This window comes from Periophthalmus magnuspinnatus, chromosome 4 (genome assembly GCF_009829125.3).
Source record: "Periophthalmus magnuspinnatus isolate fPerMag1 chromosome 4, fPerMag1.2.pri, whole genome shotgun sequence".
Lineage (NCBI taxonomy): Eukaryota > Metazoa > Chordata > Actinopteri > Gobiiformes > Gobiidae > Periophthalmus > Periophthalmus magnuspinnatus.
The window spans coordinates 5473607-5497450 of NC_047129.1; the positions used below are offsets into that span (position 1 = coordinate 5473607).

General features: G+C 38.8%; 1 protein-coding gene across 2 annotated transcripts in view; it reads right to left on the reverse strand.

Annotated features, from left to right (window-relative positions):
- Positions 1-23844, reverse strand: part of nhsa (Nance-Horan syndrome a (congenital cataracts and dental anomalies)) — a 71420-nt gene that overhangs the window by 8864 nt on the left and 38712 nt on the right. The window contains exons 2-4 of one of the 2 annotated variants that reach the window (XM_033965000.2): positions 2675-2827; positions 2104-2225; positions 1397-1459 (exon numbers count right to left, since the gene is read on the reverse strand). In XM_033965000.2, coding sequence (XP_033820891.1) covers positions 1397-1459; positions 2104-2225; positions 2675-2827 — 338 coding nt within the window. The remainder of the gene's footprint in view (positions 1-1396; positions 1460-2103; positions 2226-2674; positions 2828-23844) is intronic. The other variant, XM_055221444.1, reaches the window with a different exon arrangement.

The following is a 23844-nucleotide window of genomic DNA, read 5'->3' on the forward strand; positions in this document are numbered from 1 at the left end:
ATTCCTGGTTTTAGTATCAATCCACACACATATTCCGACTCTGGAAAGTAGTTCAAAGTTTTTCCACTGGTTTCCTGAGACACTAGGCCGCAACACTGTAGCACACAATCCAAAAAAGTAATATCGTTAAAACCATTGGAGAGCTTACCTTGGGAGTCCGACAGTTAAGTGGAACACATGTGAAACTGCGATTCAATCTTATGTTCCCACCTTCTACTGACAGCGAACCCACCCCCATTTTAGAAACCAACTCTCCAAGCCTTTGTCCTCACAGTTCCCAGCAAGCCAATGAGACCCAGACAAAAACCCAGGGGTCCACAAAAGAAACCGGTTTCCGTGGTAACTTCAGGCCTGACATGTGGAAGAAAATCAAAGGAAGGGCATTTCACAGCTGATCTGTTTTTGAGGGGCATAAAAGAGGCATCTGATGAGAAGTGACTGAGACCATTGGATGTTGAAATAACAGAGTAATCCCGGAAGAATTGGTGTTTGTTTGCACACACAATATATATTTAGTGTCAACAGCTTTAGGGCAAGATAGGAGCTCTTTGGAAGTTTTGACTACAGCGCAGACGACTTTTGGGTAATTATAGACATATACAAACATATAATATGACGTCTCACTGATGATGGAGATGTTACACTATCAGTGTATTTCTTCAGAAAAAAAGAAGAAAATACATTATTTTACCAGTATTTTTACAATATTCATTTTTCAAAATGTGATCTTTGACTAAATATAGATATTGCACCTATATTAATGCTAATCATATGATATATTGTTCTTAAAACTAATACTGCTAACTGGTTCTCAATATGCATATTACTGTGCATATCTTTAGATTTGGTTACTACATTATGTATATAAAGTTTTGACTTTTCAAAAGGCACTTTTGTACCACCAATACTTTTGCACCCCTGCTATGTTCACCACAGCTACTGCTATTACTACAACTATTATATTAACAAATACTTTTCTGTAAATATAAGCTATGTTTGATAATATGTTTGTACATATTTCAGATTTGATCAAGTAAGATAAGAGTTCTTGTTTTTTGTGTGTGTTCTTTTTTCCCATTGGAGCGCAGAAGTATTGTGGATAATCATAGGCATTTTCTTTTGTAAATGTGGAGCCTGTCATTATTGAAACCACTGTATGTAGCCACAGCATTCTTGATATAGAGCAAACCTTTTCATGAACTCTGCTACGGAAATAAAACTAACCTATACTAAAAGAGTAGCAAAAACTAATAATGGCTAGGACAGAGGCATGCCTTTGTAAAAAGATTCTGAACAGAGAGTTTGAATGGAGTTGTGAAACCCAGGTTAGGAGGAGCACACAGCAGAGGTGACCACCAGGATGGGCCAGTAGGAGAGAAGAGGGAGGGGCCTGTACCTTTCTGCTCCAGGGGGACAGGCGACAACATTCGGTGGGGGAGGAGGAGCGGGTGGATTCGAACTACACAAAACAGGGCAACATAAATGACACATACAAAATGGAGGAATAGGCACATGTCAATAATATATATACATTTACTATAGCATAATTTAATGTGATATGATGAATAAATATGATACAATAAATAACAATCAAATCACATAAAATAATCAAATAACAGTAAATTTTAAGTTAGCATTAGAAAACATTTCACTTTTGGAGCATTTTTGTTCCATTGGGGTTAGATTCTAATTGAAATCACCATATCAGTAAGAAAACTTGACAGCTTGACAGATTTTTCTCTAACTTATAAAATACATCTAGTGACATGTGCCAGTACACAGACCATACACGAATAGAGATTTAAATGCATAACAACAGCAATGTGTGTGCAAAATATAATACATGATAAAAACAAATAGTGGTTGATGATATATGGTTTCATGCCCACATTTAGTATTGCAGTTTTACCTGATTTTGAGTAAACTGAGTGGATGCATCTTTAACGTTTCTCTGTGTGTGCTTGAAGGACAATTATAAATTAACTTATTACTTAAAATTTGTTTCTATAGTAATCAAAAACATATATACACAGATACTCTTGTCTTCTGCTGAAAAGTAAGCATTATTTCCTTATCCACAAAACAGGTGATTAGTCCTCTCACCGTGGTTAAATTGGAGTGCTTCTTGGAAATGTTTGGGGAGGGGTACAGGGGCATCGGGGGCAGTGCTGAGATGGAAATGGTGACTCTGCGCTCCCTGCTGTCGGCTCGCCTCTGCTCGTGATCTGGGAAATAGAAATACAAAATTACTACTTTATTTTGTTAAACACAAGATCATTTTCTCAGTGAAACAGTGTGTGTTTTTGGTTTTGTTACGATTTGTCAAAAGTACTCAAAGGCAACATTTACAATTATTCATGAGTAGCGTTTTGTAGCATGCAAAATTTTGGTATCTAATGGTTTCAAATTCAAATTTAACAAAACACATTTTTCTGAAACACTTATATATGCCATATTTAAAGCTGAAGTACTTGATATCTATATCTAAAAAAAATAAAAAATAAAAAATATGATTGCAATAACACTATCTAGCCACTAGAGGCCGGCGTGACACCACAATTGCAGTAACATTGGCTTTGGGAACCACTTCCAAAATTCAAATACCAATGGGATTAAGAGGAGTGAAAATAAAAACTTATTGTTAAATATAATGTATTTGGATTATGTGTGGTACCTCTGTGCAGAGCCCACAGGCTGAAGTTGGCGTGTCTGTGCAGCTCCACGAGACATTCTGGACGTGTGTTTGGGTAGAAGACGTTTCTCTGCTGATGCCAGGGCGCCTGGAAATGTGTCGTCAGCTTACTCTCCACATCCAGGTTAGACACAGCTGTCAAAACAAGAACAAGAAAGAAAAGTTAAAAAGGTTAGGACCTGTTGGTGGAAAAAAAATTGCTGGGAATTGAACTCTGAATACTGAAGCTGGAACAGTGGAACAGTGCCTATGCACATGCTGGGAATGCCATAGTGTAGCATGAACACTCTGGGGTCATGAACTGAATCAGAACCATAGCCATCCTGGGACAGCCTAACAAAAAAGGGGCTGGCTCCTTTCTGTGCACATCCAACACAATAACACAAACTTCATTATAGGTTAGGTATGGTGAAATGTCTTGCTTAAGGACACAACACAATTATGAATACACTAAAAGAGATGTGAACAGAGCAAATACAAGGACCCCATCAAAAAAGGACCTCCTTGAAAAAGTAGGACGCATCTCAAGAATGACTAATATAATCATCATTACTACTTCCAATGCTACAATCACACTGTCACTACTATCACACCTACTGCCATATTATAGCTGACCAAAGTGCACTATTTCAGTAAATACAAATGGGAGAAATGCATGGTACACACTTTTACCTGTGGTCCCACAATCAGCTTTAATGTAACCTGAGCCTGAGTTTCATGAGCCTGAGTCTGACCAGTGTCCAGGCTAATCCCTGTGGCCTCCTCAGATCTCCTCAGGTTTCACACTGCACTTACTTTAACCATAATGTAGCCTCTAATGTGGGGGGTCTGGCAAACGCACGTGTAGTTGGAAAATCTAATTTGTAAAGAAGATGTTTGGATTTCCAATTGTGTTTTTTCCAGCAAATTGCAAAGTGCAAATTGAATTAAACCAAAGCTTGTGGTAGTACTTCACTAATGTTCAAGAACCTTAAAGTTAATGAAATAAAGGTACAATTATACTAAAACTAACCCAGGACTAAACAGGGTCTCAACCAGGAAGCACACATAAGGAAGCTAATCCAGACCAGAACCAGGACTGAACCAGGACAGAGTAAGTTTATGTAGTATATCAGTGCATATCCTGCACCAACACGCCTGTGGAAGCATAAAACGTTAAAAGATCAACAATTACTGGATTATTATCTGCCTCTAAGGTGCAGACATTTCCCTATTGATTATGGAGGTTTTGCTCAGCTCCCCAAATTCCAACTTTTTAAACATTTTTTTTTAGCCTGCACCGGCTCCTTGGGGCTTAATTTTAAGTGACAGATCAAACAAGAAAGCACACAAGTTAATCTCCCAGACAATGTTTTGGGATGACATCTTGAGGAACACAGCTAAGCCTTTGTCTAAACACACAAACATCTGTCCTCTTTCTCTGTGCAGTGGGACTTTTCTACACTTGTCTCTGACCAGCAAAGTCCTTCTGTTTGTCCTCTAGTCACGTTTGCTTCAGGTCATACCCTTACGTTTGTTTATTAAAGAGCAGCAGCCGCAAGCAGCACTTTTACATTGAAAACAACACTTTCCTTACTATTAAAGGACTTGGGATTAGTGAAAGGCATACCAAACTCCAAGTACTGTGGTGCCGTGAAATCCCCAGAAGGACAAAAGTTATCAGCTATGCAAAAGGACCAGACTTTATCCAAAAAAAAAACCCCAAAAAACAAACCCTAGAGACATTTGTCAACACTTAGGCTGACCTGCTGACCTGTTCTGACACGCTCTGGATTCTGTCTCGATCTAAAAGCAGGACCACCAGAAATAATTTTTGCTTCAAATTCAGAGGCAGACATTTTTCTCAAGAAATTATCTGGCACTGTAATGTTAAAGAAGTACCGGTAGGTATCTATGACACCAGTGGCTCATAGTTTAAATTGCCATATTAATCAAATCTGCTTATTTTGGCTGAAAACTGCAGTGCTGATTTCTGCCTGCCCTTACACAGTATGCTATTCTCGTATCATTGATTAAGAAAAAAAAAGTACAGAGCAGTGGGCGTGTACGGGGGTCGGTAAAAACAAGGGTTTTTTCGAAGCAATCACGCCTCGACTGCAGGAGAATCAAGATGATTTGAATATGCACGAATCAGTCTAAATACAACTTTGAGAAGGCCAAGTGTGTGACTTGGAATATGTTTAAAAACTCCTGAGTCCTTGTTTACCAGATTCAACCCCGTGTCTCTGTCTTCCTGCTGAGAGGTGAACTGTTGGCCCTTTTGTGAGTGACAACGACTTGAGTAAACTAGAAAGCCATCTGACATCAGCAACAGCAACAACACACCACTGCAGCTGCTGCCTACTTGTGCTGATAAAATGATGCTTCATACTTTTTAACTTGTGGGCAAACGTTTGAAAACGTTTGAATGAGAGGACAATCTAAAGAGTCCATTAAAAGTCTTTAGTGAGGTTTTCAAATGTGGACGCACTTAAAGAGAAGAGCAGGCGTCAGCTGGTCCCCCAAACTGTTTGAAGCCAAGAAAATCAAACACGTTCCAGTCTGGTCCAATGACTCTCATCCACTTTCTCTTTTCTCCACACTCAAACCTGACGGATCTTCAATATGCCAAGCTATGAAACAGCACATTACAAGTTGAGAAAAGAGCAGTTAATCAATATTGTGTAGTAATGATGGAACTATGTACTTTTTGTACGTTTTTAGAGATTTTGTAGCCTTCAGTTTCTCAAGTGAAGCATTTACCTGGTTCAGTCCAGGTTTAGACAATGTGTCTTATAATTGCAAGATTAAATGTGTGCCTTATAATATTCTGTGGAATTTTTTTCTCAGTTCTTAGCCTCAACATTTTCTTGTGGCTTCAGCTAAAGATAAAACTCATATATAACTTTTCTGGTTTGTCTCCATGGAAACGTTACTCCATTGCCTGGAATGTTACACCCTATAACATTAAACTTTTGAGCAATAAAGACACCTGTAAGTGAATAAATGCAAGATAGATATGTTTATGTTGAACTCTAGGCAGAGATATTGCTCTGCCTAGAAACAAGGTGTCTCCACGGAAACAAGGTGGTCGCAGAAAAGTTACTACATACAGTTTGAAGCAAAGTCTGACCAAAATCTGACCATCGGTCACAAGATGAGTGTCATATCTATTACCTCCTCTTTGACACACTATCAAGATTTCCTCCTTATGTCCACCAGGGTCAACCCCCCAAAATCTGCCTTCAGTGCCAGTAATGCTGCAGGCCACAAGTCACAACTAGGCCCCCGCAGAGAGCCCAGAGCCCAGACCATAGAGCTGAGGGATAAAAGCCTCATATCCAGACTGCAGCCTCACTCAGCCTTGTAATTTACTCCACCTTGGCCCAGACAGGAGCCAGCCAGATCCAAACCTTTTTCTCACCCGCAACTGACACTCTAGCGCACACACCTACAATTTAGAAGCGCCCTGGGAAACACAACTACAGATGTCAGCTATTAAATCATGCTTCGGTGAGGCTGCTAAGAATGTACTGACGACAGAGAAGGAAAATGTACAATAGATTTATAATAACTACTCTATGGAAATGTATGGTTCTCTTTTGGATTTTGTAATTTACAAAATATCTCTATAGCATTTTCAACTTAGTCATGGTTCAGTCTGGTTTTAGTCCTGGTTTAGTCTTACACATGTGTTGCTCACATTAGGAAAATAGCCATGCTTACAATATATTATCACTTGTTTTCCAGTGGCATACAAACATATGTGTTACACTTTAAGTACATTATAGTCAAATATTTATGAGCAGCTTTACCTTGGGAGGAGAGTATAAGACAGCATCCCAGGACCATGATAACAAACTTGTATCTCTTATCCTTAGCATTAGCTGCTTCCTGTCACCAGAGCTCAATGCCTGTGCGTGCCTCTGACATGTCTTCAATGGCTTTACTGTCATACTGACCTACACAACCCCACTAAAACATCTGCCCACTCCCTCCCCCTCCCCTCTGGTCCCATCCCATGTTTGAATGTTTGTCCCCTGTCCTACTGTATCCCCCGCCCACCACAACCCTACCCCAGCCCCCCTCAGGCAGCTACAGATGGTCTGGCCCGACCCTATCTCAACCACATCTACCATTAATCTGTTTATATGGTCCAATACAGGAAGAGTGCATAGACTTACTAATCCAAACCGCACAACCAGTAGTGACCTGACCGCTTAACCCACAACGTGGAGGATAGTGGAATGTAGTACAGTAGTCTACTAGTATAGTAGAGACAAAGTAGCAGTAGTAGTAGCAGTAGATATTAACTCGTATAATAGTTCATTATAATTAAAACATATATGAATATTCAGAAAAGGTATTTCATTTTGCTAGTCTGATACCTGGATAAATAGGATAGAGTTGTGTAGGGAGGGCATCTGGAGTAAAATCTCAGCCATGAAAATGCTCGATTTGCCTGAAAATGCTCCAGTACAATAGCTGTTTGTATCCTCCTTTGATATGCAGCTTAATACATTTAAACCTGTGAGCGTGAAAGTGAAAGCGACTCACCCAATCAAGTACAGATGAAATCCCTCTAAAAACACCTCATTCACCTTGCCTTCCAAAAAGTCAAAATATGAACCAGAAATCTCCAGTCCATATTGAAAGTAATAGTTCCAAAAACACAATGCATTTGGGAGTGTTGTGTGTCCTGCTGCTGACTGGGATCTGAGCTGTGATTAGTGAACACACAGAGTAGAGAGGAGAGACATGGGAACAATAATACCAGACTGTGGTTAATCCGATAGAGCCCACTTCCTTCTGAATGTTGGAGCTATGGACTTGAAGAGCTGATTGGACCGGGTACAGAAGGGATGCAATAAATTTGGTTATTGGGAGTCAATATTAGCCATATACAGTCACTTGCCAGATTTCATATTGGTCACTCAAATGTGCAATGTGAATGTAAATGAAAACCCACTTTAAATACTGACTGTTTTCTGACATTTTGGTTACAGTGAGTGGGCTTTTGATATTCTCACAATAACCAATTAAAGAAATATAATCCATTAGATTCATCACTCGTATTAAATTGCCTAAATGATAAAGGTTATCCATTTAGCTTTATATAAGAAGAAATGTGTTGAAAACAAATCACGCTAATAATATTCTCAAGTAATCTGAAAATATACTTTTTGCAGTGAAAAAGTTGGACTGAATAGACATCACAGAGAGCACAGGGGGTATGAGATGTGGGTTTACAAATGGTGAGGGGCACTTCACAATCAGCCATAAACACGTCCAATGTCACATTCTTTCAACCATTTGCTGAAGAGCATCACAAATGTCCAGCATCACTCACTCCAAGAAGTCTTGTCTCCTTTTACTTTCACTTCTGTTTCGTGAACAAACATCACATTTTCAAATGTTACTCTGTTTTTCTAAAAGGAGCACATAAAACAATGTTGGCTGGGTCCTCATCAGTCCTTATTGTTATGTCTGGGTAGTGTGGGCTTCACATGGGCGGTGAGTGGGTCCACTTGGGTTTGCCAAACAAGGACCCATATGGGTAGGGCATATGGGGCATATGGGGCATATGTTGGCCAAGTGTGCATGGGCTGTGAGTGGTTAAACCCATGGGCTCTACTATGTCATGTTGGCTGGGTTAGTGAAGTAATTTCAGCATATTTCTACAAATACTGAACATTTATAGTTTTAAATGTATTTGTCTTGTCAGAAACACCCAACTGTCTCAGCAGATCATTACTATTCTTCTGATTTTTATTGCACGCAGATTTATATCTGTGCACCTGGTAATACAGTATATTGCTTACAGTTGCAGTAAAATGCTGACTACATTTCCTTTGCCAACGGCACACCTCACCCTGGTCAATAAGTCACAAATCCACCATGGGGAAGAACATAGTATTTTGGCAGCCATACCTCCCGGGACGTCCTGCCGGAGCTCACCTAGGGCTTTGAAGAGCCGCAGCAGGTGTGTCCCGTGACCTCACTGTGGAATGCTGGGAAAGGGAGGGTAAGAGGAGGGGGGAGAGAACAGCCTGCAGGGCCACTGATCTGCATGCTGTAATCACACCAGCAACTTCCTGATCTGTCTGAATGTTTAATTAATGGTTCAAAATAAAAATGGGTCAAATTCACTCACTGCTGTTTATAGTCTCATAAAACATATCCCCACAGACTTAAATGTCTCATTTTCATGGGCAGGACTTTCCAGTCTGCTTCTGCTCATTTCCATCAGGGCCAATGGTGAGGAGAGGAGCTACTATGGGCATGGAGTAAGGTCATTCTCACAGTGGGTAGTTTTGTTACTCTACATGTTCTATATAAACTTCCAAATAGCAGCTAAATACTTTCGAATTGGTTTGAATAATGACTTAAAACAGAGCTCATGGACCAATTTAATAATACAACATTTTGTATTGAGCTGTGAATTGGTAAAGTTCTACTTTTTTTAACCTGATACTCATAATAACTAATGGGACATTCATATACATTTGCTAATTTAAGGAGCATGTTACACTTTAACCTTCATTTATCCAGGAGAACCTTTCTCATTTACACCAATGGCACAGTTGTATTATTATATTATAATCTGAAGCAGAGTGGGACTTTCCAATAAGCAAAGGATAAATAACAAATTCATATCAGAGCTGCACCAGGATCATTACATGGCAGCTATAAAGAAAATACAATCTATTTTGTAAATTGATAGAACTTACACTTACAACCCCATACCAGTGTAGAATAAATCTTTATTTTGACCAAGTTAAATCTGATCTCATCTCCCATATTGTTAAAATGACTATGATTTCAATTTCCATGGAAAACCCTGATAGTAGTGCTATTGTTGTTTATGCATTTGAGATGCAGATGGTTAAACTTACTGTTGTTTTAATACAATTCATTCAATTCTGTCTGACTAGGTTTCCTGAGGGACGTCACCACATAAGCTGCTGTTGGCAGAGGAGCAGCCCACACACGTACAGCAGCAGCTCCGCTATGGAAACCCTGTGTACGGTACACTGCACAGAGGACGAGATGTTTGGATGTTTGGATGAGGGCCCATCTGCTCTGGGATTTAGGGTGCTGGAGTGAGTGAGGGGATGCCCATCAGATATCGCTGCATTTCTATTATAAATCAAGAGGCAATATCACACAATAGGAGCTTGGTTCTAGGGACAGATTATATTGGATTAGGCGATTATGAAGCACAGGATAAGAAAGCACAAATTGGTTATTACCAAAATTAGGGCAGACTAGTGGAAGATCAAATGTGTTGTGCATCCTTTGGAAATGTATGAAGAAAGAAAAAATTGGTCTGAAATAGTTATTACTGATATTCTGATGTGTCTTGTGAAGTAAACAATTGTGTTTGTGGAACTTATGGTAAACCAGCAACCTGCAAAAAGTTCAGATACAACTACTATAATTACAACTTATTATGATGTTCTTAAATTTATGGATAGCAACATGATCTACAGCAGGAGACTAATACCTATAGGTAAATATATGAATTTAGAATTAGCTTTGATAAGGCCATAATTCAAATTGACAAAGTAGACTTCACTTTCCCTGTTTCCATTCGGACTAACTGCAGCACTTGGCACACTTCTGAGCACATGAACCCCCACGAGGAGTGCTGTCCGGACAGAGCCTGCTTTCTCAGCTGCTTCACATTACCACAACAAAGTGCATAGACCCGGTGTGCTTGTCTTTGAAATACAATGTCCCATCTCCAAATTGCCCCAGTGCACCATATCAAGTAACAGGCACATGCACCACTCTCACTAAAACAAGGGGGAGGAGAATCTATGTGTAGGAGATGAATATACAAGAAAATATTTAAATTGTGATTTGAAAGACATAAAAAACAATTATAAATGTACTTTTTTGGTATAAATGTGCTTACAGTAAAAGCCAAAAATTAAATCTGTCAACTAGACAAGAAAGTTGTAGGAATGAAGATGTTTTGCTGCAGATCCAAGCCACTTCTTCAATTTTGGTCAGATTACTGATGGACACTGCCTTATATCTGTCTGAAGGGAGAGGCTAACTACACTGAAAATGTAAATAGCTATTGTTTACAGTTTCTGTTTGTAGGCTAGGTCTATTGAGCCACACTAAGTGTGCACTGTGCCTGAGTCATAATTAGCCTATTCCTACAACCCTTAATGGGCGCTTACACACCTATTGGCATCCTGGCTATATCTATTGTTCTCTTTGTTTCTTTTGTTTGCTTTGGGTATGAGGATGGAGCTATAGATGAGGGAGAGATGTCTAAGGCTTCATTCCTGTTCAAGGAAGGATTATCTTTCCTAACAAAAATAGGTTCTTTAACTCCCCTTTCAAACCATTTCTTAGTGAGATGTAGATGTACATCAGACTGGGGTCCAGAGGAGCCCTCACGACAGTGTTGGTACATTCTCTTATGGAGTAGCTGTTTAGTTTCTCCAGTGTGACGCTCACTGCACTCTTCACTACACTGAATGGAGTAGACACATTACTTTGTTTATGGCTGGGGTTTTTATCCTTTGGGTAAATCAGTTTTTGTGTTTGCAGGTTGAAAATAGACCGGAATCTCAAATAGACCAGAATCTCAAACTGTCTGTCCTTGTCTGTATAATGTTCAGACCAAAACAAAGCTAAGGCAATCTATGGCCTATTCATGGTTTTCAGCTTCCTGTTTATAGGTTGTATTTTGAGGACTTTTTTCCCTTCAAAACATGTAATATGTTGTTTTGAATAATCAACTGCTATGGCAATGGTGTTAAATTTTCATTGCACTGTAATCCATTGATATGTTGTTTGCTTTTTAATCATGAACAGACAATTTAGCCATAAAGAGTTGGTGTGCAATTGTGCAACAGTTTTCAGTGCACAATAATTTGATATTATGCTTTCATGACATTGCAGTATAAGTACATTCATGCTTGCAAACTTCACATTGGGACTAATGTCAAAACCAAACCTGGACTAAACCAGGATTTGAAAAGGACTAAACAGGGTTCAAACCAGGACTAAATCAGGTGAACGCAGACTTATTGTTACCACACCATTTTGGAAAGTGATATTTTTAATCGTATATGCTTTATTTTAGTGCCTCCGCTTGATCAACACAACAAATACAACAAGAAAATTACACATATATGATTACCCACCCTGAGTTGAATCTGGGCAAAACGGTGGTAAAAGTGTCTGGCACGCTCCCGTACATTTCCTTTGTAAAGCTACAAGAATGTTCCGTGTGCAGTATGTTTTATAGTGCTGTAATGAGCAGGCAATTCTGTTCTGTAACATGTTTATAGTGACATGGAACTGGTGATTTAAAACAGTTAAATTGGAAACACATTTAAAGTAAAGTTTAATTCCTCAGTGTGGGCAAACATTTAAAGTAAAGTTTAATTCCTCAGTGTGGGCAAACATAGCGTTATTTATGATGGCTAGCTGATTTGAACTGGATATATCATGAGCTAGTCTTTCAGCTTTACTGGCCTGACTTCACTTGTGTCTTTACCAGGATTAGCTGGAAAAAGATCCCATTGGCTCTAAAATGAACTTGGCTATGTCAGCAGTTTTCTGTGCTTAATTTATTTTGCTGCTCTCAAGTGGTCAGATAAAAAGGTCATTAGAGCATTTAATGAGTTTTAATATAAAAAGCATCATACTTGGCCTAGAATAAGTAACACAGGGAGACCACGGAGACCTAGAAAGCACATTGACATTTCTAGAAGTATAGAAGTAATATTCTTATTTCTTCCAGAACAAAATTTTTGTACTTTTGATGAGTACTTTTTCTAATACCACCAAAGTAAATCATAATCTTCCATGACTATATTTGCATGATTATAAAGTAATCATGCAAATATAGTAAATATATGCAAGTTAGATGCCAGATACACTCCCATAAAACTCTACTTTATGTTTCATATTTTAATTTTTTATTTATGTTTTACTTTCTATATTTTAACATCCTTGAGACCATAACATTCCAACATTTCATTGTGTCAGATAGTCCTTTTGTGAGACAAGATTTTTCAATTTTAATACCAGGATTCTTTCACATAATAATACTATGTCAACATATTCATATTCTTCCAATATGCAAAACAGATACTGGTTGTTCCATTTCCCCCAAACTCCTAACCTCACATAAGAGAAAACTAAAGCTGTCAAAGTCAAACAGAATACAGCTCTGAGCTCTAAACCTGCAGTGGGAATAAAGAGCTAACACGATTAGACGTGAGCTGAGTAATCAAAGTCCCTGTGCAGGAAAACTGGGAGTTCCCAATGCCATTATGTCCCAATTAAAAGATGATTTGTTTGAACAAGCCACAGTACAACTCAACAAGTTGTAAACCCCTGCTGTATTGTACTCTGCAGTTTCGTGGACTGGTCTAGAATTTTCCTATTCATTTTAACAAAGAAACACAAGTACACTTTTGTGATTCATCCTCATGGAATGGCAATACTCGTCCAACACAAAAAAGTCAAGAAATTAAAACAGTCTTGCTATTTTTTAACATATTTATACAGATGATGATAATTGGAAATGAATTACATAAAACTGATTAATAAATTAAAGGTGCACTATGTAACTTTTTCTGGTGGGGGGTCTGCCACCTCTTTATTACATTTTGTGGAACATTAGGCAAAGCAATAAAATCTCCATGGAGCTAAGACTTGTCTAATTCCACAAGCAGGTGATGTTGTCAGACCAAGTTACAGGTCAGATCTGTAGAGGGGCAAGCCCGCACACAGTAAAAATGCTTTCTTGTCATGGTGATTTTTTTTTTTTTTTTACTTTTTTTTTAAATTAACCTTAAATGTAAGCAACCAGCTATACATTCTCTATTGAGGAATTAGTTTGTGGTACCATTTATTTATAGCAACCAACCAAGAAAAAAGTCAATTATGTTTTCCTCCAAATCCCATACCCAATATACTTGATACATAGTACTTTGAGTTGTAATGTTTAACAGTTGGTCCTCTCTGCTGAGCCATGAACATTTGAATAGGTCCCTCTCCCAGCCACAAGGGAGACAGAGCAGTTCATTTTGGGCCTGTGTTTTTGCCCCATCAGCAAGGTCACCTAGGGTCAAAGTCTGAATTTGATGAACTTTTCCCTTTGACCTCCAGACGCCTCATTATTGGCTGAGCATACAAATTGGGAGGTCAGCAAACATCAGTAAACACCAGAGAAAATCACACACTAACCCGGCCACCATTCATTTATTAAGTGTTGCCATGTTGGAATGTTTAGATTTGGTGTAAGTAGAAAAGTAATTACTGTTATTGAACCATTATGTGCAAATGGAGAGGCAGCATTGGGCACTTAGCATAGCACTTTTGCAGCAAATATTTCATCACAAGCACCACTAGAAGAAAATTGAGAAAAACATGGACTAATTAAAAACAAGAAAAAATTATAAAAACAACAGAAAAAACAATATATACAAAAAACAGTCAACTAAAAATCTCTTGACCCGATTTTTCATATGAAATAACAAATTTGTCCCAAAAACAGGTTAAGCTAGGTCTATAAGCAATCTAAAAATCTGCAAACTGGTTTATGCCCCCTGGTGGTTGTTTGAAGTATAATTGTTATGATTGTCCTAGAAATGTGAATATTTCAAGAGCATTATATTATTCATTCATAATAAAAATGTTTCTATCATGTTTTATATGCATCTATGTATATGGCGTTGCAAAAGGATGCTTAATGTGGTAGGTAGGGTGGTCAAAAAAAAATCTATACCCAGATACTAATTGATACTAATATAGAATTAATTATAAGACTTTTCTTGAACAGTTTTATATAACAGAACTAGTGGAAGACCAGATGATCAAAGAAACTACTATTATTTTGTGTTAAAAATGGCACTTGTTTTCATTAGTATTGAATTGCTATCAAGTATTGAGGATTTTTTCTTTGTATTGAGCTCAAGTTTGAAATTTTTGTGTTTTTTGTGGACTGTATGCAAATATATACATTACAATATTAGCATTTTGACACAAGACAGCCATTATTATATAACACTTGAAAACACTATAGTGGTGCTAATAGAGGTGTTTATGCCTTAGACACACACACACACACACACACACAAAACACCATAAAATCTCAAACAACCTGCTTCTTTAAGTACACCTACAATTTGTGCTGCTCTTAAATCAGCGTGCACCCCGTCTCTGTCTTCCTGATTTGCTACAGAGACCTGCGAGGCTCATATCGCGTCATTTAATGGTCTATGGGGTCACAGCTGACTCCTATTGGATTGTAATGGGTGTCCCGCTGCATTTGGCCTCAGTTCTCTGCTTTCCCCCCAACCTTTCGAAGTGCACTCTGTGGGCAGGTCCCATGCTAGAGGGGAGGGAGAGTGCAGGGGAGAGGGGCGTGTCCAAAATCGACCTCCCTGCCTGGGTTTCCGTAGCCTGAGGACACACCTGGCATACAATTAGTCTTATTTGTTTGTTTTTGAACAGTGAAGACTAGGGTTTTGCTTCTTGTAAAGTCTGTGTTACGCAGATAAAATCAGGAACATCTTTAAGTGGAAGTGGTCATGGGCAATTCAAGCAAAAAAAAAAGTATACATTTCTAATAACTGAGTAACTTTCAACTAAGACTATCTAGTACCACCAAAACTAATCTAGATACATTTATAGACCAAGACCAAAGCAGGACTAAATCACAAAGACCATTAACAGAACAAAACAAGGTCTAAGTTGGGTCCAGATGAGGACAAAACCAGGGGTGTGTTCTCACTTGCACACAAACCACTTCGTTGGAACGTGGACTACACCAGAACTAAACCAGGACTAGTACTGGACCAAACCAAGTCTACGTCAGGGCTAAACTGGGCTCAAACCAGGACCAAACCAGGGCAAGTGTGAACACAGTGTAGGACTAAAGCAGGTCTAAACCATAGCTTTGTAGTCTGGAGGTGCAGACCTGGTTATTAGTCAAACAAATGAAAACGTGCCCTTGGTGACCTAATGCTTTTGTTCACTCCTCGTCTCACAGGCCTGGGAGAGAGAATCGTTCTAGACTTGACTGGAAATACATGCAGTAACTGTGAGTGTAATAAAAAAAATTCAGTTTGTGTGGTCAGCTCTGTCAGCGAAGACCCTGTGTTATGGGAAAAGAGATGGACGTCATAAAAAGGTGCAACAAAAGACTTGTGTGTGGTCAGACTGCACCAGTGAGTTTACCTTACTGCGAGGTCAGAGCCAGGAAAAAACACACTAGACTAACAAAGGAATAGAGGAGGTCATTCATCTTTCAACAGGCTGTTTGTCCTCTAAACCAACATGCTTCATTACGCTTTTCATTCACTCAAATTAATGATAGAAATGTTTGCAAATACCAACACTGGCTCCTACACTGTGAAGCCTAATAGTATTCCTTACTCAACAAATGTTGCAGGGTGTTAAATGAAAAATATTGTAGTACTGTAGTGTTTTTTGATTAAAGAGCAACATTATGTGATTCAACTCAGTGATATTACTCAAAGTTAAAGTATTATCAAAGCTTTCCAGGTCTAAACCAAAACTAGGCCAGGGGTAGACCAGGTACTACACCAGGACTAGACCAAACTATTCAGAGGTGGGGGGTTAAGAACTGTGTGTAACACTTGTACATGCACACTAGTTATTGTCCTGTAGGAAAATGTATCTTTTGCATGTGACCCGTCATTCAATACTACTGACCCAACCTGGGTCACTACAAACACCCAAGCAAAGTTAATGTCACAATTTTAATTTGTTAATAAGTCAAACTTATGTAATGTATTATCCATGACTTGCAACAACTGCTCATCCTGGGTGGAGCTGCTTAAATGAATCCCGACTTGATTCATTCACAGTGACACGGTACATCATTTATAAAAATCCTGTCTGAGTGAACACATCCCAGATGCCACTATTCTGATGGATTATGGGAAATTAAGATCTCCAGACTGCACAACCTCAGGACAGTACAAAGTATTGGAAATGCATCACCTAGACCATGTCCACTGTTCCATGCAGCTATCCATTCATCATCGAGTTATTCGGCATGTGACAGGTTCAGAGGCCAAAGGTCAAAGTGCTGTAGGTTTCGGGTCAGTGCTGAAGCTGTTAAGGTTATGGACACACTGTGACTGAAGTTGTTAAATACAAACATGTGCTGCTTATTACACATGCTGTAGTGTTTTCATGTACTAGTGGAACTATTGGTGGAATTCAGTCTTATTGGGAGTAGTCAGTTCAGGGGCCAAGCATGATACAAAACTTGATAAACCTGATGAAAGGTGCAGCAGGATGTATAGTGATTGTGTTGTGATAGCGCTCTGATGGGGGAGTGGCTTAGCACTGTCAAAACAATAAAGGGTAACATGGTGATCTAAAAATGTTAGCAGTTAATACCCACAGAAATATAATACCTCATCTTTAACAACATATACTTGAACCTTAGTCTCCTCCTACTCCAAACACTAATGCCCATTCTGATTTTGCAAAAAACTATCTGTTTTAGTCTAGGTTTAGCTCTGTCTAGACTTGTTTTAGTGCTATCTTGGTTTAGCCTGGGGTTAATTGATGTTTAGTCTAATTTTAGGATTACCTTATTTTATCAGTCTAGCTGGCACTTTAGTAGCTAAGTTTAGATTTTCTCTGGGATGGTACTTGATGTGAGCATAACTGAGCGGATTTTCATGGACAGGACTATAGACTGTTACATAAGAGTCTACAGTCTTTCAACACTACATTTCCTCTGAATAAATAGTGGTCTGTGTGCCTGGGTTTACTGGATCACTCACATTCAGCACAACAAAACCAGCAGACAGAAAAAAGGCAAAACCAGACAAGGGGGAAGACAGAAGCGGTTTGGAACAGACAATAAGAGCAAAGTCTGACAGGGATGGAAACCTCCTCTTAACTCACAAATCTGGTCAGTTACATGGAGACTGAACTGTGTGTATTTATTACACTGTGGGGACAAACTCTATCTTAAGGTTTAGATGATAGTTGAAACAGTTTAAGGTAGGGTTTAGGTTAAGCAAGTACTAATTATGGTTAAGGTTAGGATAAGTTTCCAGGAAATGAATGCAAGTCAATGTAGTGTTCCCAAGAGGCATGGGAACCCAACATATGTGTGAGTGGAAAAGGCATGAGGAGAGAGTGGCATCATGCACTGGCACAATCAGAGCTGCGTCCTGGCTCTCGCTCAACCATCATGTACAGGAGAGGAAAATGTTTACGTCACTTTTTTGCCATCTTACTAGATACAGTTCAGTAAAAACACTAACATCGACATATGTGCATCTAAAATGGAGTATAGAATATTTTAAACAGAACCAACCTAGGTTAGGTGTAATCCAAGTAATACACTGCCTGGTCAAAAAAAAAGTCCCCTGAATATACTGAATGACCAGGTTATTCCGTCAATGGATTTTTTCTTCCCTGATGGCACGGGCATATTCCAAGATGACAATGCCAGGATTCATCGGGCTCAAATTGTGAAAGAGTGGTTCAGGAGCATGAGACATCATTTTCACACATGGATTGTCCACCACAGAGTCCAGACCTTAACCCCATTGAGAATCTTTGGGATGTGCTGGAGAAGGCTTTGTGTGACTCTACCATCATCAATGCAACATCTTGGTGAACAACTAATGCAACACTGGATGGAAATAAATCTTGTGACATTGCAGAAGCGAAATTGAAACAATGCCACAGTGAATGCATGCAGTAATCAAAGCTAAAGGCGGAACAACCAAATATTAGTGTGTGACCTTTTTTTTTGGTGGTGACTTTTTTGCTGAGTGCCAAGCACTCACAGCAAACAAGTTCGATCTCCTGGGTGGGTTTCCTTCAGGCACTCTGGTTTCTCCCCTCAACCCAAAGCATGCACAATAGGTCAAATCCTCCAGTTAAGATAGTCTTGACCAAGACAAGCAACAAGACCAAGGAGATGGATCCTTGAGCACTGTGCTGCGGTACACTGTGCGGATGACAAATTTCCCTACGGGGACATTAAAGTGTGCCTTAACCTTAACTGATTTGACCCCAGAAGGAGGAACAACTAGTTCATAGCTTACACTAACCCTTTGGCACATTGTTAATATCCATAAACATGAATTTCCGAATGAACTAAAACAGGACTCTTCAACCAAAGTCAGACTCAAAATAAATAGGACTAAACCAGGTCTGAAACTGAAACTAGATCAAATCAGAGCCAAAGCTCAATTAAGATAAACCAAAACCAAAACTAACAGTAGATTTAGGCCAAAAGTAAGTTTATATTGTACACTATTGCAAAAATTTCCTCAGCTTCACTCGGCCCAAGTACAACCATTTGGGAAGCACTGGCCTAAACTAAAACCCAGCAGGAGGAAAGGCAGAGAACTGAGCAGTCTAAGCCACAGTCCTTTCAGTTTCAACAGAGAGGGATAAGTCCACCCTAGATTCTCAAGAGTATTGCCCCCAAAATTATTAATGTCTTATTAAAGGACCAGAGCTGGGACGGGGTACGAGACAAACTTCTGCCCCACGACACCCCAAAAAGACACTCTACCGTTCTATTCTAGGTCACCCTAGAAATCAGCACATTATGAGAGTACAAGTCAACTTTCTCACGCAGATTTGGTAAAACTATTTTGAGTGTCTTGCTGTGGCTGCATGCTAAGGGTTTATGAGGATATCAAAACCATGAAAAGTACAACAATGAATAAGCTACATGCTGGATCCTGACACCAAAGATTATGTCAGTATAGAACAAAAATAGGATAACTTTGTATTATCTACAACTCTGTGTCCCTATGAAAATGGCTGCTAAGACCAGCCCAGCAGCGGACCATGTGAGCTGCAGTCTCTATGGGAAAGCTGTAATACCACAATAATGCAATGCCTGATAAGCCAAATGAACAGAATGTTTTACAGATTCATTGCACACATAGAAATCATGTTACTTACCTAGAGATAATGTTCAGAGGATAGCAGGAGGGAGTCAAGGGAAACATGAAAGAAAAACAAAAAGGCACACATTAGTTTCATTATTTTAACCAATTGGAATGAATCACTATAGTTACTTCTGGCTTGTTACATCAAGTTTTATCATTTATATTTTTGTGATCTGTAACACAGTGTTTCAAGAGCAGAAAAAATAAATAAATGAATTTTGAATTAATGTAACTACAGTGTTAATAGACAGACAAGATATGAACTCACATACATTTATTAAGTATGAAGTATTTGCCCCTAATTTTAACAAAAAAGCAAGTTGTTACTTTGAAAAATCCAAAATATAACCACATAATGTCGCAGTAAGTTCTGGCTTGTTATCTCAAAACTCTCTAGGGCAGAACTATCTAAAAAGGAGCCATGCCAGATTGTTTGTCTTTCTCTTTACCGCTCCTCAGGGAAATGCCTATCTTGGACGGAACATTTTGAGCCTGTCCTGTCCAGGAACCAAACATTTTCACCTCATTTTCGTTCCTCTCTCCCTTTCTCTTCCTCCTTTCTCTTCTTTTTGACAACAGTTTTACAGAAGCCAGACTTTGCCACTCTTTGACGGGGCACAGCTCACGTGTCGACAGCCCTGTTTTGAAAAGCTAACCTGCAGTAGTCGGAGTGGACAAATAAAGGAAAGGTCTGGGTTTAAAGGCTGAGGGAGAGAAAGTAGGTCCAGCGTTTGAATACAGCTGCTTAAGGGCTTAAGTGCTTTGGAAATGGCAGGACACAAGAAGAGATGTCAGTGTGCATTCAGAGCATAGCAGTCAGAGCTAGCGGTGTTACAATCTTTTCATTATTCTGTGAAGCTAAAGAGTGCCTATGCCCTGTAGATTTGGTATTTTATCTTGTCTGTGGTATCTGCTATAAGGCTGCGCTGTTGGGCTCTCCCTGGTCAACTGCCTGACTACCAGGAATTGTAACTTTTCAACATTTACAAAGATATGAAAGTTACATAAAGTATTTTTTTGGTACAAATGATGATAGTAGTTTTTAGTATATTCGTAATACAAAGTACGTTTTACAGACCAGCTTTTGTTTTTTCATGTCCAGCACTTGGATAAATGAATGGTGTTTGTCTGGAAGGGCATCAAACATAAAACCTGACAAATTGAGTACACTAAATGGAAAAAAAAACAACAGTGTACAAGCAATTTAAGAAGTACTACAAGGTAAAAGTAAGTGTATAGCAGTACTGCCAAATCAAACTTTCTTTTTGAATTCTATGAGTCAGCATTCATTTCAACAACAAAAATATGACTATTATTTTCTATTATTACTCTATCATTTTCCCCTTAACACTGAATTTGAATATTTCCTTCCTATGTCTTAGCTCTCCATGTGAACCTTTTCACTGAAGGCTGTTGTCATCCTGTTGTTAAATTAGCGGCTGCAGAAGTGACAGAGCTATGTCACACTGCTGTATGCGAAGACAGTCCTGCTCAAGTTCAGAGCCACAAGAATGTAGGCCACTCTCCTCTTTGCCCAGACACTGGAGAGCCTCTACAGTAAAAATAGCAAAAAGCAGTTTACAGTTTAGTGATGACTAAAGTTGCACACACAGGCATCAAGCCTATGAATATTTCAAGCAAAGGGTTTAATAATGGATGCAGCTCAAAATAAAGGATTTTCTACTTTGTAAAGTGCACCTAGCACTATGCCATGTTGGTGATAGAGGTCGTTTTATTGAGTATAGCTTTTTGGTTTTTTTTTTTGGTTTTTTTTTTGCTTGATGAAGTGAAAAGCTAAACAACCATAAACAGTATTTTTGGATTTTCTACAATAAGAAAATGCACAAATTCACTGCACAAAAAATTTCAATTGACTTATTCAGTTGGGAAATGGTAAGTTACTATCTACATTATAGGGCAGGCTATATAAAGCACAATGGGATCTAGCAACAATTTAATTCATTCAAAGTATTTATTTGAAAGAATTTATTTGAACAATGCGTATTTAAACTAGTGCTGCAAATACATCAAACAAGTTTCGATGCATACAAATTTTGAAGCACAATATATTGCTTAAGTAAATATAGATGATAAACAATAATACTGAAACTCATTTATGCCACTGACACAATAACCCAAAAAAATATTGTTCCATCTAACATATATCGAACGATAAATCAATATAATATTTATCAGACCTACTTATAATTATTTTGGGAATTACCCAAAACTGAAAAAAATGACTCAGTACAGTAGATCTATCTAACTCAAAAGTCAAATTTAAATTACAATATCCACCAACAATGTAGAAGTCAACTTGACAGACACGTGCAAATAAAAGGCTTACTAAAGCTAACAGTAAGAACACTTCAAACTAAACTTTAAAAAACCTCTGTGATTTCAACTGTCTGTCAACATCAGCACCTCACAAATATAACCTTAGGCTGTACATTTGGTCGCCAAGGTGATAAATAATCCAGCCCATAAATAACCTACATGAATATCTATAGAATACCAGTGTCTTCATGTGGGCACTTAAGAACCTAAACTGACAAAACCAAGTGTCATGTGTTTATGGGGCCTATCTGGTCTGGTTGAAGACTAGACTGAAGCTTATTTTTCTTTGCTGGACATTGAGGGTGTGGATGTGTAGTCCTTTTGGGTGCCTGCTGTTGTTGCTGACATGTGGACCACCGGCGAGCAAAGAGACAGTAAAAAAGAGAGGTGTCCACGCAAACAGATGTTTTTTCAAGTCTAGACTTGAGGAGGAGTTGTTCAAGATCTACAAATTGAAGTAGCATCTGGATTTAAGATAACAAAGACAGTAGGAGCCAATCTATGCTGTCATGTAAGAATGAATTGTGTGATATTGGACTTTGTTGTACACCTGATAATCCTTCATAACAACCCACAGTATACAGCTGAAACCAGAAGTTTACAGACACTATATAAAAAGACACATATGCTTTTCCTACTGTCTAAGATCAAATCAGACTAAACCTTTCCTGTTTTAGGTCAGTTTCTATTTGCTAAATGCCAGAATAATGAGTGAAGGATTTGAACAGACAATACTTTCTTTCCTCAAAGTCAGATGTTTACATACACTAAAATTACTTTGGCTTTAAACAATTTGGCGAAATCCAGATGATGATGTCAGGTCTTTGGAAGCTTCTGATCAATTTATTGACAACATTTGAGTTAATTAGAGACACACCTGAAACACACTGCTTCTTTGTGCAACATCATGGGAAAGTAAAAAGAAATCAGCCAAGATATCAGGAAGACAATTGTGGACTTGCATGAGCCTGGTTCATCCTTGGGTGTAATTTCCAGATGCCCGAAGGTGCCACGTTCATCTGTTCAAACAATGGGAATGTCCAGCCATCAGACCGCTCAGGAAGGAGACGGGTTCTGTGTCCCAGAGACAAATGTGCTTTGGTCTGAAATGTGCATATCAAACCAAGAACAAAAGCAAAAGACCTTGTGAAGATGAGAGAGTGTGTCATTATCCACAGTGAAACAAGGACTGTACTGACATGGGCTGAAGAAGCCGTTACTCCAAAAGAAACACAAAAAAGCCAGATTACAGTTTGCAAATACACACAGTGACAAAGACCTTATTTTTGGAGACATGTCCTGTGGTCTGAAGAAACTAAAATTGAACTGTTTAGCATCATTATGTTTGGAAGAAAAACAGGGAAGTTTGCAAGCCTGAGAACACCATCCCAACTGTGAAATATGGGGGTGGCAGCATCATGTTGTGGGGTTGTTTTGCTGCAGGAGGGACTGGTGCACTTCACAAAATAGATGCATCATGAGGAAAGAACATTATGTGGAAATACTGAAGCAACATCTCAAGACATCAGCCAGGAAGTTAAATGGGACAAAAGGGTCTTCCAAATGGACAATGACCCAGAGCATACTGCCAAACTGGTTACAAAGTGCCTTAAGGATAACAAAGTCAATGTTTTGAAGTGGCCAACACAAAGCCCTGATCTCAATCCTATTGAAATTTATGGGCAAACCTGAAAAAGCATGTGCGAGCAAGGCGGTCTACAAATGCGGCTCAGTTACACCAGTTCGGTCATGAGGAATGGGCCAAAATCCCTGCCAACTATTGTGAGTAGCTTATGGAAGGATATCCAAAATGTTTTACTGAAATCATACAGTAAGTCAATGATACCAAATACTAATAAAATGTATGTAAACATCTGACTCTGAAGA